A 13,881-nucleotide genomic window follows, 5' to 3' on the forward strand; every position below is an offset into this window, starting at 1 on the left:
GTCGACCACCATCATGGGAGAAATGCCCCCCTCTCGCAGAACTGTACGCATCGGCGTCGATGTCGGCGGTAAGCTACCTTATTGTGAGCTGCATGACAAATGAAGAATGTTTGCTGATCGGATGAGAACAGGCACAAACACCGATGCTGTCGCAATAGACTTGAGTCTTCAATACACCGAAAGCCGTGGCGTTCTAGCTCACTTCAAAACCCCAACAACCCCTGACGCAACCTCCGGTATCGAGACCGCAGTACGCACCGTTCTTGCTGCAGCCGATCTCACAAACTCTCCGGAGCGCATAGCCAGCGTCACAATTGGAACTACGCATTTCATCAACGCTGTTATTGAGCGCGATGTCCGGCGTCTCCAGAAAGTCGGTGTCCTCCGGCTGAGCAAGTCTTTCCTTCGTGAGGTTCCAGCCTTTGCCGAGTTCCCGCCAGATCTGGCAGCCGTGCTCAAATCGTATGTCGGTATTGTCGATGGAGGTCTTCACATCGACGGTTCCCAGGAAGCACCGGTCATCGAAGCCCAGGTTGTCGCTGAGTGCGCCAAGATCCGCGAAAGTGGTGTTGGGGCCGTCGTCATTTCGGGCGTCTATTCGCCTATCGATGAGGTTTTCGGCCAAGAAGAGAAGGTCCGCGATATTATCCTCCGCGAGGTTCCCGGGATCGATGTGGTGTGCAGCAAAGAGGCCAGCGCTAGCATCGGCTTCATCGAGCGAGAGAACGCAGCCATATTGAATGGCGCCATTCTGCGATACGCGAGAAAGACGGTCAGCAGGTTTCGCTTGGCTATCAAGAGACTCAATCTGACGTGTCCCTTATTCCTCACCCAAAATGACGGCACTATCTTGGACGCTGCATCAGCGGCGAAGATTCCTATCCGCACTTTTTCGAGTGGACCGACGAACTCGATGCGAGGCGCAGCGTACCTTGCCGGCCTAGATTCTGGCGGTGATAGTTCCGCGATCGTTGTCGATATCGGTGGCACGACGTCGGACGTCGGCGTCTTACTTCCTTCAGGCATGCCGAGACAAGCTTCCGCGTATGTTACTGTTGCCGGCGTCCGAGTCAACTATTCCATGCCGCATCTTCACTCGATCGGTCTCGGTGGCGGCTCCATTGTCAGAACTGTGGATGGCAAGGTCAAAGTCGGTCCAGAGTCTGTGGGACTTGAGCTTTTGAGTCGTGCACTTGTCTTTGGAGGCGATGTCTGCACCACAACGGACGTGGCAGTAGCCGCAGGTAAAGCAGTCGTTGGTGCGACCGATAAGGTGAAGAGTTTGGAGGTCAGCTTCGTAGAAGAGGCAATATCTCGGATCAAAGCTCTTCTTGAAGGGGCTGTAGATGTCATCAAAACGTCGCCGGATCCCGTCCCAGTCCTCCTCGTTGGTGGCGGCGCCATACTATCGCCGGACAGTCTCAAGGGAGCGTCGAAGTTGATTCGGCCACCATTCCACGACGTTGCCAATGCCGTTGGTGCCGCCATTGCGAGAGTCTGCGGTGCGGTTGACATCGTGCAAGGCACCACGCACCAGACAGAAGGTCAGGCTATTGACAACGCCAAGAAGATAGCGATTGAGCGGGCTATTGCTGCTGGAGCTATCCCTGAAAGCATCAAAATTGCCGAGGTCGAGACAATGCCTTTGCAATATGTGGCCAACCAGGTCCGGACTTTGGTCAAGGCAGTTGGTGATATCGATCTACATGCGAAGCTGGACGATGCCGGTGAACTCGCGGACGAGGATTTTGGAGAAGAGCAAACGGAGGCCAGCAAAGACTTGACCCGTGCTACAAAGGAAGAGGAGAAGGTCGATCCATCTTCCTACAAGCCCGAAATCAAGGTCAACAAGGACGGCATCGCGGAGTGGATCATCAGCGAAACGGACTTGGACTATCTTGCCGACGGTTGCTACGTTCTTGGCTGTGCTGGAGGTGGAAGTCCAGCAGCCTCCAAGATACAGCTACGGAACATGCTTCGAGACGGACACACGATGCGCGTCATTGAGCCTTCCTCACTGAAAGAGAAGGACCTTATCTACTGGGGTGGTAAGTCGACGCCAACGTCAGCCAATACTGGCTGATGCTAACTGAGATGAAAGGTCACATGGGATCTCCTGCTGTTTCCATTGAACGGCTACAGTCTATCGAAACAGTAGACGCCTTCCGAGCTTTGATGGAGTACATGCGCCATGACAAGTTTGATGCAGTGATGGGTCTCGAGATCGGTGGCGCCAATGGCCTCGAACCCTTCCTGGTTGGTTCCTCGAGGTTCTTTGACAGCCCCATCATTGATGGAGACTGGATGGGTCGAGCCTACCCAACCTACTGGCAAACGACCTTGGCAGTCCACGCACCTTTGGAATTAGTTCCGTGTGCGATTGACTCAGGCGACGGCAAGACAATCATCATGACGAGGGCACCCAACGATGAGATCGTCGACCGTGCTCTCCGCGCATCCTGCTCCGAGATGGGTTCTCGAGTAGGAATGGCTGCGAAGCCGACCACGTCTGATAAAGTCAAGAAGTTCGGCGTTCTCAACACCGTGTCCCTCGCTTGGCGCATCGGAAGATGCGTATCCCTATGCCAAGCAACAAATACAATGAGCACGGTTGCCGAATCTATCATCAATGAAGCTGGCGGCTCTGAAGCAGCCAAGGTCTTGTTTAGGGGCAAGATCATGCGTGTTGAGCGTCGTCTATTCAAGGGCCACTCTTACGGCGAGGTTCACATTGCTGCTTTCGAAAGCGGCGACGAGGATGAGGCAGCCAGTGTGAAAGACCGAGCTTCTGCCGTAGCTCAAGGTGGAATGCTTAAGGTTCCTTTCAAGAACGAGAACATACTGGCTGAGCATACAAGCGAGGATGGGAAGACTAGCATATTGGCGGCCGTTCCGGACTTGATCTCCATCTTGGACAACGAGTCAGGAAGAGCCCTTGGAGTTCCCGAATTTAAGTACGGGTATCGAGTCACGGTCATCGGTATCACTTGTTCGCCACGATGGACAGAGACTCAGGCCGGTTTAGACATTGGTGGACCAAGGGCATTTGGATATGATCTGGATTACAAGCCCCTTGGTAAGTATGTCGAGCCACGCAGTGTTATACAAGAGTATACTACGTAGATGTAATGTCGTCTTTAATAAGATTATGTTCAAAGCGCTTTGCCAACCGTCCCAATGAATGTTGCGAAGCCTCCATAGACGGTTGGGATGACCTCAAGGACACCATCTTCAGCATTCCACGTGGCTGTATGTGATGTCTGATCCGTGCTCCTGTCTTGGTCCATTGCTGCAGAGACTCCCAAGACATTCAGAAATCCTCCGTAGTACTGTATTCTGTTCAGCTGCTTTGCAACCTCTGCAACGACTCGACCACTGAATAAAATCCTCAAGACCAGATTATTGATCACAACGAGTCTGTGAGGTTGTGCGATTTTCTTTGTGTCCGTAGAAAGGCCTGCCTTCATCCGAGGATATGATGAACTAAGGTTTTCTAAATTCCTGGTTGAGATAATTCAGACCTTGTTTTTCCAAGGAGGAAGTGGATCAACGAGGACTTACCATGCGCCTGGGGCGACTTTAACAATTCTTAGGTTGTCAAAAGATATGGTGATGTCCACATCGCTGTCCTGCATGACAGCCTTGAAAGGCAACTCGTGTCCATCGACATAGAATGAGAGCCATGGTGGGTAGGTGAACTTGAAACTGTTGCCCTGCTCTTCATGTCCGAACCCGCCCTCGTCGGCTATTTCTCCTTCTGCGTAACGCACGTATAATCTATCACCCGGTTCATCGCGACGGCCCGCGCCGATCCAATCCCTGACCACATTCTCGTAGTCGGGGCAATAGAACGCGGGGACGCAAGCCACAACTTTTGACGGACCTGCCTTCTTACGCAATTTGATTTTGTTGAGCAGTTTCTGAGCCTTCTCGCCTGATCTGAGGGTAAAGTCCATGTCAATCGGCATTGTCATCCTTTTTTTCTGTCAGCTCCAGGACTTATATATCGTGAACATCTGGTTCTGGCTCACCCTGGTATCTCTTGCTCTGACATCATTGCGTACAGGAGCTTTCTCAAGTCTTGATTCCACTTCTGCGCTCGCGGCCCAATGAGCACGCTTCCTGCAGCTAGAAGAGCATCAGATGCAACCTCGACATCTCGAATAGAGTTGCAAAAGGCCGGCGCATTAGTCTGGTGCCATTGCGAAAAGGTCGAATCACCAGTCATGCCCACATCCGAGTGCTTTTTGAATGTCCGGCGTGCCTTATCAGCGGATTTCTCGTAGATTTCAAGGCTATCTTCGAGCTCCCTCATACAACTCTCGATGCTGATGTGAACGTCACCCCTGGCACCCTGTAGATGTGCATGTCAGTTGAAGCGCGCACTCAGCAGCGGATTGGCAGACCTCGCTTACGGCATCAACTGATTGGAGAAAGCTATAACAAGGCGATCAGCTGAGCAGTTTCACCTATTCTCAGTGCCAAGCGACTCACGTTCTGAGAGACTTCACATAAGAATCTCGAGAATCGGGGTGATAGAAAAGGTCTCCTGTTCGCAGATGATTATTCGCAGCTTCATAGATGCCGGCATTGGTGTATTCCAGAGGTATCCGTGGTGAAGCAAAGGGTCCTTTCTGGGCCTTGCTGGAGAGGTACAGGGCAGTACCATGCGTTGGCTCAAACTGGATGGCCTCCTTGACTGCGTTGGCATAGGCCAGCCAGAGGTTTCTGTCGGCGGCGGAGTGTGGCATCACGACATGGATGATGGGCCTCTCAAGTGTTCATTGACAGGAAGACAAGGAAGATTGACAATAAAGGTTTGAATATCAAGGGAGACCAAGGAAACAATGATGCCATCCCTCGGGCCCCCGGCGTCTCAGCTGTACTTTGGTTTAGTCAAGGCCAGGGGCGTGCTGGCACTAACTTGTCCTAGTGGAAAGCCACCGGATTTGAGACAGTAGATCTTCCGCTGATTCGGTAATTGAACGTCAGAATTAGAATAGCGTGGATGGCACATCTCCCGTGACTTGTGCGAGAACGGTTCGTAGAAAGGCGAGGCCCATTTAGGGTCGGCCGGAATGAGCCACGACGCGTGCCAGAAGACCTGCCAGCTGCGTCCGGTACTTAGGTCAGGCTGGTGAGTGAACGCCTTCCACGCGTCATAATTGTCTAGAAGAATTAGAGTGGCATTATGAAAAAGAAACACATGGCGAAGAAATCTTACTGATAGCAACTGTCCTTCGACGTGGGCTCTCAATAGTGGGTGGCTCTGAGAGAGTGGAAGCTAACAAGGTGCGCAAGGTTCAGGGCTCGACTCCTCGCGCAGTAAGAAAAAAGGACTCAGTAGCTGCAATGTCGCTTAGTTAGATAGATAAGCCCCGAAGGCTGCTGATGATAAGGCTTGCATGAACCCAACTTTACCCCTCCAAAGTCTGGTGTTTTGGCCGTTCAGTCTTGGTCTTCAATTGGCAGTCGCATCATCAGCTTTCCGCAGCAATAGGTCAAGACCATGACTAGCGAAGTTGAAGCAAGCATGTCGCGAAAACGCCTACGCAACGGCTGCCTGACTTGTCGCGATCGGTGGGTCTCAGTGTTCATTCCCCGCGTCGACGACTTGGCCAACATGAGTGAACAGCAAGAAGAAATGCGATCAGGTCTATCCCATCTGCGGCGCATGTAGCCGCCTGAATTTCATTTGCCGCAGAGAGGATCTAAAACAGCCGCGAAAACGCGGTCGCCCACGAAAGTCGGTCCCTCAAGACCCCTCCGCCGAACCACGTGGCCCGTCTGCTTCTTTGACTACCAAGACTCCGGACATCTCAGCCTTTTGGCTGCAACATGGTAGCGCCCAGATTCCGGAAGATTTCGCGGCTCAAAGAAGGGTGGTGCTGCGATATTACACCCAAACCCTCGCTGCATTGATCACTACAAATTTGGAAAACAACTGCTTCATATCGGTCTTCCTGCCACTTGCCATGGACTCGCCAGCCTTCCTCGACACTATCATAGCTTGGTCATCGACCCATCTGGCCCAGTTGGAGGCTTCTTACGAAAGGCTAGCTCTGCAATGCCGGGGAAGGGCGTTGCGATCACTCTCAACCTTGATCTCATCCGCTAAGCGAGAGCCGGAGATTGAGATGGCCTGTTGTCTGGTACAGTGTGCCCTGGAAAGCATATCTGGCGATACCAAGCAATGGTGGACACATCTCACTGGCGCCAATGAAGTGATGCGGTCTGTCTGCCACAAGGGAGATGCGACGTGGGATACCAGTCCGTTTTCCTCCTTTGAGGGCCAATGGCTTCTACGCAGTTTCGCTTACCATGACATCATGGCAGCGGTGGCCGCAGATACTCGGCCTCTCCTGGTGGCAGGGCATTATTGGTTCTTTGGACAGAGGGAGCCCCCAGACAGCTTATTTGGAGTTGGATCTCGGCTGCTGTTCCTTATCTCAGAGACCAGCGTGCTCAATGCTCATATGATACAGTCGCATCTTCAGGAGGAGTTCATCAAGAGTGCTTTTCGGGAGAGGGCGCTGAGGCTGGAAGAGGAGTTGCTGTGTTGGAAATGCGACACCGCTGACCGGTCTGAGGGTTTAGTCGACCTTGCCGAGATGTACCGCAATGCCGCCTTACTTCATCTTCATCGAGTAGTGCGTCGCAACTTTCCAGGCAGCACTGAGTTTCAGACCAAGGCTCCCTCGCTGGCTCAAGGTATTATTGAAAGACTACGCAAAATCCCCCACAAAAGTCTTGTTGAGAGCTCTTTGCTCTTCCCCCTTTTCATCTGTGGTGGAGAGATTAGCCACCCGGGCGACATCGAGGCGATAAGAACAAAGATGAAGTCAATTGTGGTATCCCGAAATCTCTACAACTACGATTGTGCGCTGAGGGTTCTTGAGGAGGTTTGGCAACTTCGACTGTCAAAGAAGGAAGTCGATTGGCGTGACGTTTTGGACAGGAGGCAGTGGAAGCTTTCGATCGTTTGAGGTCGTATTTCTCGCCGACAGCTGGCGAAGGTAAGCCCCTCACATGGGAGGCAATCATTGAAACATTGTCATAATTAAGTACACTTCAGAAACTGGTCTATCCAGACAATTAACTAAACACCTTATCCAGAGCTCGCGTAAACGCTGTTTTCGAAGGCGTGGGCACAAAGTTCTCAGTGTAAACATCAATTTCCCATACGCCGGTCGTAAGATCGACCTCATGAGGCTTCAGCCACTTCGTCTTCTTCAATACCTTCCAGAAAGCAAACACCACCGGAAACACGCCAACCATCATGTATTGAAAGAGAAAATCTGGGACAGTGAAGTTATCGTCGATGAAGATGCTGTATCCAGCGATTAGGATCATGACAGAGCAGCAAGTAAACGCAAACCAAGTCGTGTACGGTTGGAACGGTGCTTTATAAGGCAGTGAGTCTCTGGAAATTCCTTGGGCGCTGCATGCTTTCATGAAACGTGTGAAGGTGAAGGCGATGACGCAGAAGTTGATCAGCTGAGAGGCTGTGACCAAAGAGACGAACCAGTTGAGAACCACCGCTGTCGAGTTGGAAACCTGCAGGAAGGAGAGACCGCCGAAACACATGACAACCGCAACGGAGTAGTAAGGCACGCCGGCTTTGTTGCACTTGGCTAGGAAGCGAGGGGCTTTGCCTTCAAGAGCCATGCCGTACAGAGTTCGTGTTGCGCAGTATGTTGTGCTATTGCCAGCACTGAAGGCGGATGTCAAGATCAAGGCATTGACAATGTGAGGCAAGATAGGAATGCCTAGGATATCCATCGACAGCACATATGGTGATCCAGCGGCGCCTCCCTTGCTGCTCGAATACGCCTCTTTCAGCTTTGGGTCATCAGACGGCACGACGATGCCAACAGCAAGAGATCCGAGAACGAAGAAAGTTGTCAGCCGCCAGAATATCGACCTATACGCCTTCGGAAGGACCTTTCTTGGGTTCTCGGTCTCACCTGCGGTCATTGAGACGTACTCAGGACCAGCGATGACGAAGGCAGCTTGGATGAGGCAGTACATGAAACCAAGAAAGCGGCCAAGAGAGCCCTCCCGATGGAGTTCCCGAAATGCACCAGGGTCGTACCAGTAGCGAAAACCGAACGTATCATGCCTTGGGTTACCGCCAACCATGACGACAAATGTGTAGGAGATTAGGCCAACAATAAGAATGACCTTTCCGAGGGAAAGCCAGAACTCTGCTTCGCCGAAGAACTTTACCGCAACAAAGTTGAGGATGGCGTAGAGCGCGAGAAAGACGAGACAGACGGCCCAAACTGGTATGGCCTCGGTCCAGTATCGTATCACAACATTGCAGACAGTGATTTCAAATGGCACTGCGGTGATCTGTTAGCCGTAGTCAGGGAAATTGACCAAAGGTGTTTGCTCACAAAGCGATGCCTGAAACAGGAAGAAATTATAGCCCGCTGCAACGCCGAAAGACTCGTCGACAAATCGGCCAGCAAAGCGAATAAAAGGCGAAGAAACTGGCAGGTATGTCGCCATTTCTGACATGCAGAGGGAAATAGAAAGCACAACGGGACACCTGTATCCATCAGCTCGAGTTTACAGTTAACTCGTGAACGATACGCTCTTACCATAAGCAGTACGCTATGAACAGACTTGCTGGACCGCCACTCAGCAATCCCTTTCCAATGTTGACAAATAGCCTATTATCGTCAGCCATGTTAGAGAGAACTATTTTGCCTGTCAGGCTAATTCATTGGTACTTACGCAGTGCCGATCGTGCCAGCGATTCCAATCAGCTGAATATGCCGGGGCTTCAGTCGTCGGTGGGTGTGGTCGGATGCGTCCACATGGCCACTCTGGACATCGCCGTCTTCGAAGTCAACTTGCGGGCCTGCCTTGTCCATGGCTCTTTTTGGTTCGAGAGAACCCTCATGCGGTATACGTAGTGAGTCAGACATATCGACGGACGTCATTCAGTCTTGCCTAACGACCAGAACTGAGTTGCTTTACGAGCCAACACACCAAGACGTTATTGATCGCCTGGGTCAAAGCAGATGACCAAAAGAAAGAAGGGGAAAAGTGTTCATCTACACATGTTTCACGAAGGTGGCGGAATTCACGTCTCATAAGGACCATCGAATAAGTAATTGAAGTGTTGAGCGATACGGCGTAGGGTGGTTCTAGGTCTTATCTCTCGGTACAGTTCAGGCCGGAGCCCTTGCAATGCAGATAAGTTTGCTCCGCTTTATCGGAGATGCGTCCTGAACGTTACCAACATTGCTCCTTTGAATCGAGTAGCCGTGTCAGCCCCTCATCCTCTGAACCTAAGCTTTCGATCATCAACCCCGCCTCTCCAACAGCGGTCAAAGCAGTCACCGTATCGCGGTGAAGACCATTGCCTAGTCTACACGGCTGCAGAATTGAGGGCATTCCCGCCTGCGTTTAGCCGGGCGGTTCTGGCGGGCATTTTTTGATTGGCTGATGCGATAAAAGTACAGCTGGGGTCGTATCTCGCACGATAAAGCATGTCATCGGCGACAAGGCTCCCCTTGCCAGCAGGTGCCCAACATTAAGAGCTTACCCCAGATCTAGAGCGGTTCCGGCGCGCATTTCTTGATTGGCTATTGTCGGGGGGGGCGCTTAAGATCGCCGGTGGCAGAAGCAATTTTCCGTCTAAATTATGACTTCGTTGTTGATGGAGCCTTACGGTATTTCTGTTCATTCACCGACATCGCTCTGCATTTCAGATGATAAATTTGGTTGGCACCGAGGTTATCACGCTCCATCTATTCTCCCTAAAACTTGCCAACCCTGGCCACATACTCAGGCCGAAGCGCTTGGCTTGAACTGCATTCATAAACTATACTCTCTTCTACAATGGCTCTAAACGACTTTTTCCAAACTTCAAGCATCTTCCACCGCTCCTTCTCTCAAAAGCCTCTGCGCATAGTCTCAGCTTCAGGAACGACTTTGACCCTTGATGACGGGCGAACCATTATCGACGCCACGGGAGGGCCTGGCGTAGCCTGTCTTGGGCATAATGTACCTGAGGTAGCTGAAGCCGTTACCAAACAACTCAACAAAATAGGCTACCTGTTCTCAGGTGGCGGGTTTTGTGAAGATACGACGGAAGAGCTGGCCTCGTACATACTTGAAGGCAATCCTGGCGGTCTCAGCAAAGCTATTTTCCTAGGCTCAGGTAGTGAAGCAACCGAGGCTATGCTGAAGCTGGTTACTCAGTATTGGTCTGCGAAGGGAGAGAAGCAACGTATCAACTTCATCGCACGGAAGCAGAGCTATCACGGCAATACCCTCGGTGCTTTGTGTATCACAGGACACGAGGGCCGCCGTGACATTTATCGGCACTGGATGTCTGAGAATGTGTCGTTCGTGGATGCCTGCTGCTCCTATCGCGGCAAGCTCAACGACGAGTCTGACGAAGCATATCTCGAGCGACTGGTAGACCAGCTTGAGGCAGAGTTCCAGCGTCTTGGGCCTGAAACGGTCGCAGCTTTTGTCGCCGAAACCGTTGCAGGATCAACACTTGCTTCCGTTCCTGCAGTCAAGGGCTACTTCAAGGCTGTACGAGAGATATGCGACAAGTATGGGGCATTGCTGGTCCTTGACGAAGTTCTATGTGGGATGGGTAGGACAGGCACTCTTCACGCCTGGCAGCAAGAGGAAATTAGCGGGCCTGATCTGCAAATGATCGGAAAGTCGCTCGGTGGTGGTTTTATCCCGGTTTCTGGAGTCTTAGTTCACCAACGCATCTTCGACACGATTGCAACGCCACAAGGCGCGCTGGCAGGCGGACACACATTCCAGGCACATCCGACATCATGTGCAGCCGCGCTCGCAATTCAGAAGATCATCAGGGAGCAAGACCTTCTGTCAAATGTGAGAAAGCAGGGCGAGCTTCTTGAGAGGCTGTTGCACGAAGAGCTTGGTCAACACCCACTGACAGGCAACATCCGCGGTCGTGGGCTCCTGTGGGCTGTTGAGTTCATGCGCGATCCGGCGACGCGCACACCTTTCCCGATGGGCGATGACTTTTCACATCGAGTGGTGGATGAAGCGGTCGAGAACCAGGGCGTTCTTGTGCTGAAGAACATGGGGTTCCCCGGAACTTGGAAGATGGATTCAGTTGTGGTGTCGCCACCTTTCATTGCCACCGAGCAAGAGATTCGAGAATCTGTGACGAGGCTGAGACGAGCAGTTGATGTGATTGCTAAGGAATATCTAGATGCTGATGGTAAGCTGGTTCTCCCAAGCTGATGGCTTCAGAGGCGCGAACAAGAGAAAGGAAGATTCAGATAGGCAGATTAGAGCCTGAGTGCTTTTACAAAAAGACCTGCAACACTTGGCCGTGTCATAGAAGCATTATTAAGAGGAATTCGGAAAATGGAATTTAATCAAGCCTTTTATCGCCAACTCTGATTTCTAATTGCTGCACGTCATGCGTGGTTGCATGTGTTAGTTCTTCGAGTGTTTCGCAATTTCAATTACTGCTTCTCCTGAGATTCGTCCGTAGTATGGTCCTCAATATGCTGTTTGGTGCTCTTGAGTGTGTTCTCAGCGGTGGCAATACCAACGTTTGCCTCATCTCCATCAAACAGCCAGGCGATGCTTTCGAGTGTTCGTCCTCGAGTCTCAGGGTAAGTGAACCATACCGTCACCAGCATTGCCACCAAAATCGCAACGAAGACAAAATAGTACTTCCACTGAATGGCGTCCAGGGCGATAGGGTTAATGAAGGTGTTGAAGAAGATGGCCCCAAGCGAGACCATCTGGCAGACTGCCAGTCCGCGAGCTCTCATCTGGTACGTCCAGATCTCAACGGGGTATGAGATCACCAGGGGTGTGAGGGCAATATCGTATCCGAGGAAGTAGCTGTAGACACATTAGCAAAGGATAACAATAGAGGTAGAACGCGTTAAGACTTACATGAACAAAAATGGAACAACTGCAATTCCAGTGGGACCATTCCCGCTAGTCGCGAAGCTTCCCGATAGACCCGTGACAATGATGTACGAGACGAGCATGATAATACCACTAGCCATGAACAAAGCTTTGCGCCCAACTTTGTCGACGCAGATGGCAGCCGCCGCGGACCAAATAAGATTCCAGATCTGAAGGCATCCGGAGATGAGTGTCTGATCCGTGACTGAGGTAATACCGACAGACTCCAGAATGATCGCCAAGTAATACGATACCACTCCATTTCCTACACGATGCTCTTATTAGTCCTATTCTGTGTAGTGACTTCAACCGGTACTTAACTTACCAGACCATTGGGCAAAGATGCCCAGCGAGACAGAGATCCAAAGGCGATGACGATTTCCAGGAGTAGACCACAAATCAGCCCAGGATGTGCTGTCATTAGCAAGCTTTTCGGCCTTCAGAGTCTCCTCAATCTCGACCATTTCGAATGTGACAAGAGGTGCATTGATATCGCCACCGCAGTGGGCCTTAGCAAGATTCATTCTTGCCTCGTCCGCGCGATCCATAGATACCAGCCATCGGGGGGACTCATCCATGAGAAACAGAGCAGGCACAGTCATCAAGGGTAAAAGCGCCATCAGGCCAGAGGGAATACGCCAGGCTGCTGAGCCCTCCATGTTCCTTGTGCCAAAGGTCTATCACACATTAGTCTTTAGCTGCATGAGACGAATGAACAGAGTTAACGACGTACCGCCCACGCAGCAACAATTGCACCGACGTACCAGCCCGAATTGTACTTTTCTCTCGTTAGCTTAGGTGACTCAAGATCAGGTCCAAAGATATCGCTTGACCGACCATGCTTGAAGCAATTCCACGGTGCGTGGGGAACGCGTTTTCGGCGATCAACAGGGGCGCTCCAACTGAAAGACCCTGGGAAACGCCCATCAAGAAACGGGCGGTGATGAACGCAGCTTGATTCGGAGCAGCGGTTTGCAGCGCAGTGCCCACCAAGGAGATGAACACGCTGAGCCAAAGGCCGATTTTGCGGCCCCAGCGGTTGCAAAGCATCGCGGTGAGCGGAAAGCCAATGACTGCTCCGAGAGAGTACATAGCGTTGATGAAGCCAAGCCATGCACCTGTGGGATTGCCCATGAAGTCTTTCCACTGAGACAAGGCCAGGAAGCCGTTCATGACAGAGCCATCGAAGCCGTTTGAGCTGGTGAACAGCATGAAGGAGACGATGCAGAAGTTGAGCTTGATCAGATGGCTCTTCTTCCACCATGGAATGCCATCGTTGGGAAGAACACTGGCCAATTCATGACCAACGGCCTTGGCTTCTCCACCTGACGGCTGCTTCATGTCAACGCTGATGTGGGGGTCGCCAAACAATACGGAAGGATTTTGGAAAGTCGATGAGATTGGTGAGAGACAAGCGAGTCAGCGTCGGCTTGAGATTCGAGGGAGCACCCGGGACTTAAATCGCAATCGCGTCTTGGGTAACGACGCGGCCGAGGCCAAGAAACCGTACCACTGTTGGTTTTCATGTCGTCAGAGTTGAACCAGCGAGTGGGTTGCCCGAAACACTGTGGCCCAGCCCCGGAGAATCCATCCAACCCCAGAGATTCCACCCCCATCTCAGCTTCAGTGGGACAAAGGTTCTAGACATCGCAATTGCTGCGCGCGGACTGCGGTAAAGGGGGCACGATGCCATGCCGCTCACCTTAGGTGTGGATGTCAGCTTGTGGGGTCTCCGCGATGCAGACCGGGGTTGACATACGGCCCTTCTAGCTTGGCGTAGCACCGAATGGCAGCTGGAAGCGCCAACATGGTCAGGTCGGAGGACTGTCGCCCTCAGCAACCGTTGATGCGGGTTGTGCGGGAGTCCGACATATGAGGAGAATAAGTACGCAAGATTCGTGTGTCATTGCCAGTGGGTAGAATGTTGCGACGGCTGCAATGGCA

General features: G+C 51.9%; 5 protein-coding genes across 5 annotated transcripts; 2 read left to right on the forward strand and 3 right to left on the reverse strand.

Annotated features, from left to right (window-relative positions):
- Nucleotides 1–13: 13 nt before the first annotated feature.
- COL26b_010758 (uncharacterized protein) lies at nucleotides 14–3,123 on the forward strand (the record flags this gene model as incomplete). Its single annotated transcript, XM_053183445.1, has 3 exons — nucleotides 14–68; nucleotides 132–2,048; nucleotides 2,102–3,123. The coding sequence occupies 3 exons, from the start codon at nucleotides 14–16 to the stop codon at nucleotides 3,121–3,123; spliced, it is 2,994 nt and encodes a 997-aa protein (XP_053032596.1).
- A 434-nt stretch (nucleotides 3,124–3,557) lies between these two features.
- Nucleotides 3,558–4,751, reverse strand: COL26b_010759 (uncharacterized protein; the record flags this gene model as incomplete). The annotated part of the gene is made up of 4 exons (XM_053183446.1): nucleotides 3,558–3,939; nucleotides 4,032–4,354; nucleotides 4,407–4,437; nucleotides 4,495–4,751. 4 exons carry the CDS (start codon nucleotides 4,749–4,751, stop codon nucleotides 3,558–3,560), a joined length of 993 nt encoding a protein of 330 aa, XP_053032597.1.
- A 2,344-nt stretch (nucleotides 4,752–7,095) lies between these two features.
- On the reverse strand, nucleotides 7,096–8,882 carry COL26b_010760 (uncharacterized protein; the record flags this gene model as incomplete). The annotated part of the gene is made up of 4 exons (XM_053183447.1): nucleotides 7,096–8,345; nucleotides 8,400–8,554; nucleotides 8,607–8,678; nucleotides 8,743–8,882. 4 exons carry the CDS (start codon nucleotides 8,880–8,882, stop codon nucleotides 7,096–7,098), a joined length of 1,617 nt encoding a protein of 538 aa, XP_053032598.1.
- Nucleotides 8,883–10,197: 1,315 nt separating this feature from the next.
- COL26b_010761 (uncharacterized protein) lies at nucleotides 10,198–11,253 on the forward strand (the record flags this gene model as incomplete). Its single annotated transcript, XM_053183448.1, has 1 exon — nucleotides 10,198–11,253. One exon carries the CDS (start codon nucleotides 10,198–10,200, stop codon nucleotides 11,251–11,253), a length of 1,056 nt encoding a protein of 351 aa, XP_053032599.1.
- Nucleotides 11,254–11,480: 227 nt separating this feature from the next.
- Nucleotides 11,481–13,278, reverse strand: COL26b_010762 (uncharacterized protein; the record flags this gene model as incomplete). Its single annotated transcript, XM_053183449.1, has 4 exons — nucleotides 11,481–11,868; nucleotides 11,923–12,202; nucleotides 12,263–12,614; nucleotides 12,775–13,278. 4 exons carry the CDS (start codon nucleotides 13,276–13,278, stop codon nucleotides 11,481–11,483), a joined length of 1,524 nt encoding a protein of 507 aa, XP_053032600.1.
- Nucleotides 13,279–13,881: the final 603 nt, after the last annotated feature.

This window comes from Colletotrichum chrysophilum, assembly GCF_026319265.1.
Source record: "Colletotrichum chrysophilum strain AFK26 chromosome Unknown scaffold_120, whole genome shotgun sequence".
In the NCBI taxonomy this organism is placed as follows: domain Eukaryota; kingdom Fungi; phylum Ascomycota; class Sordariomycetes; order Glomerellales; family Glomerellaceae; genus Colletotrichum; species Colletotrichum chrysophilum.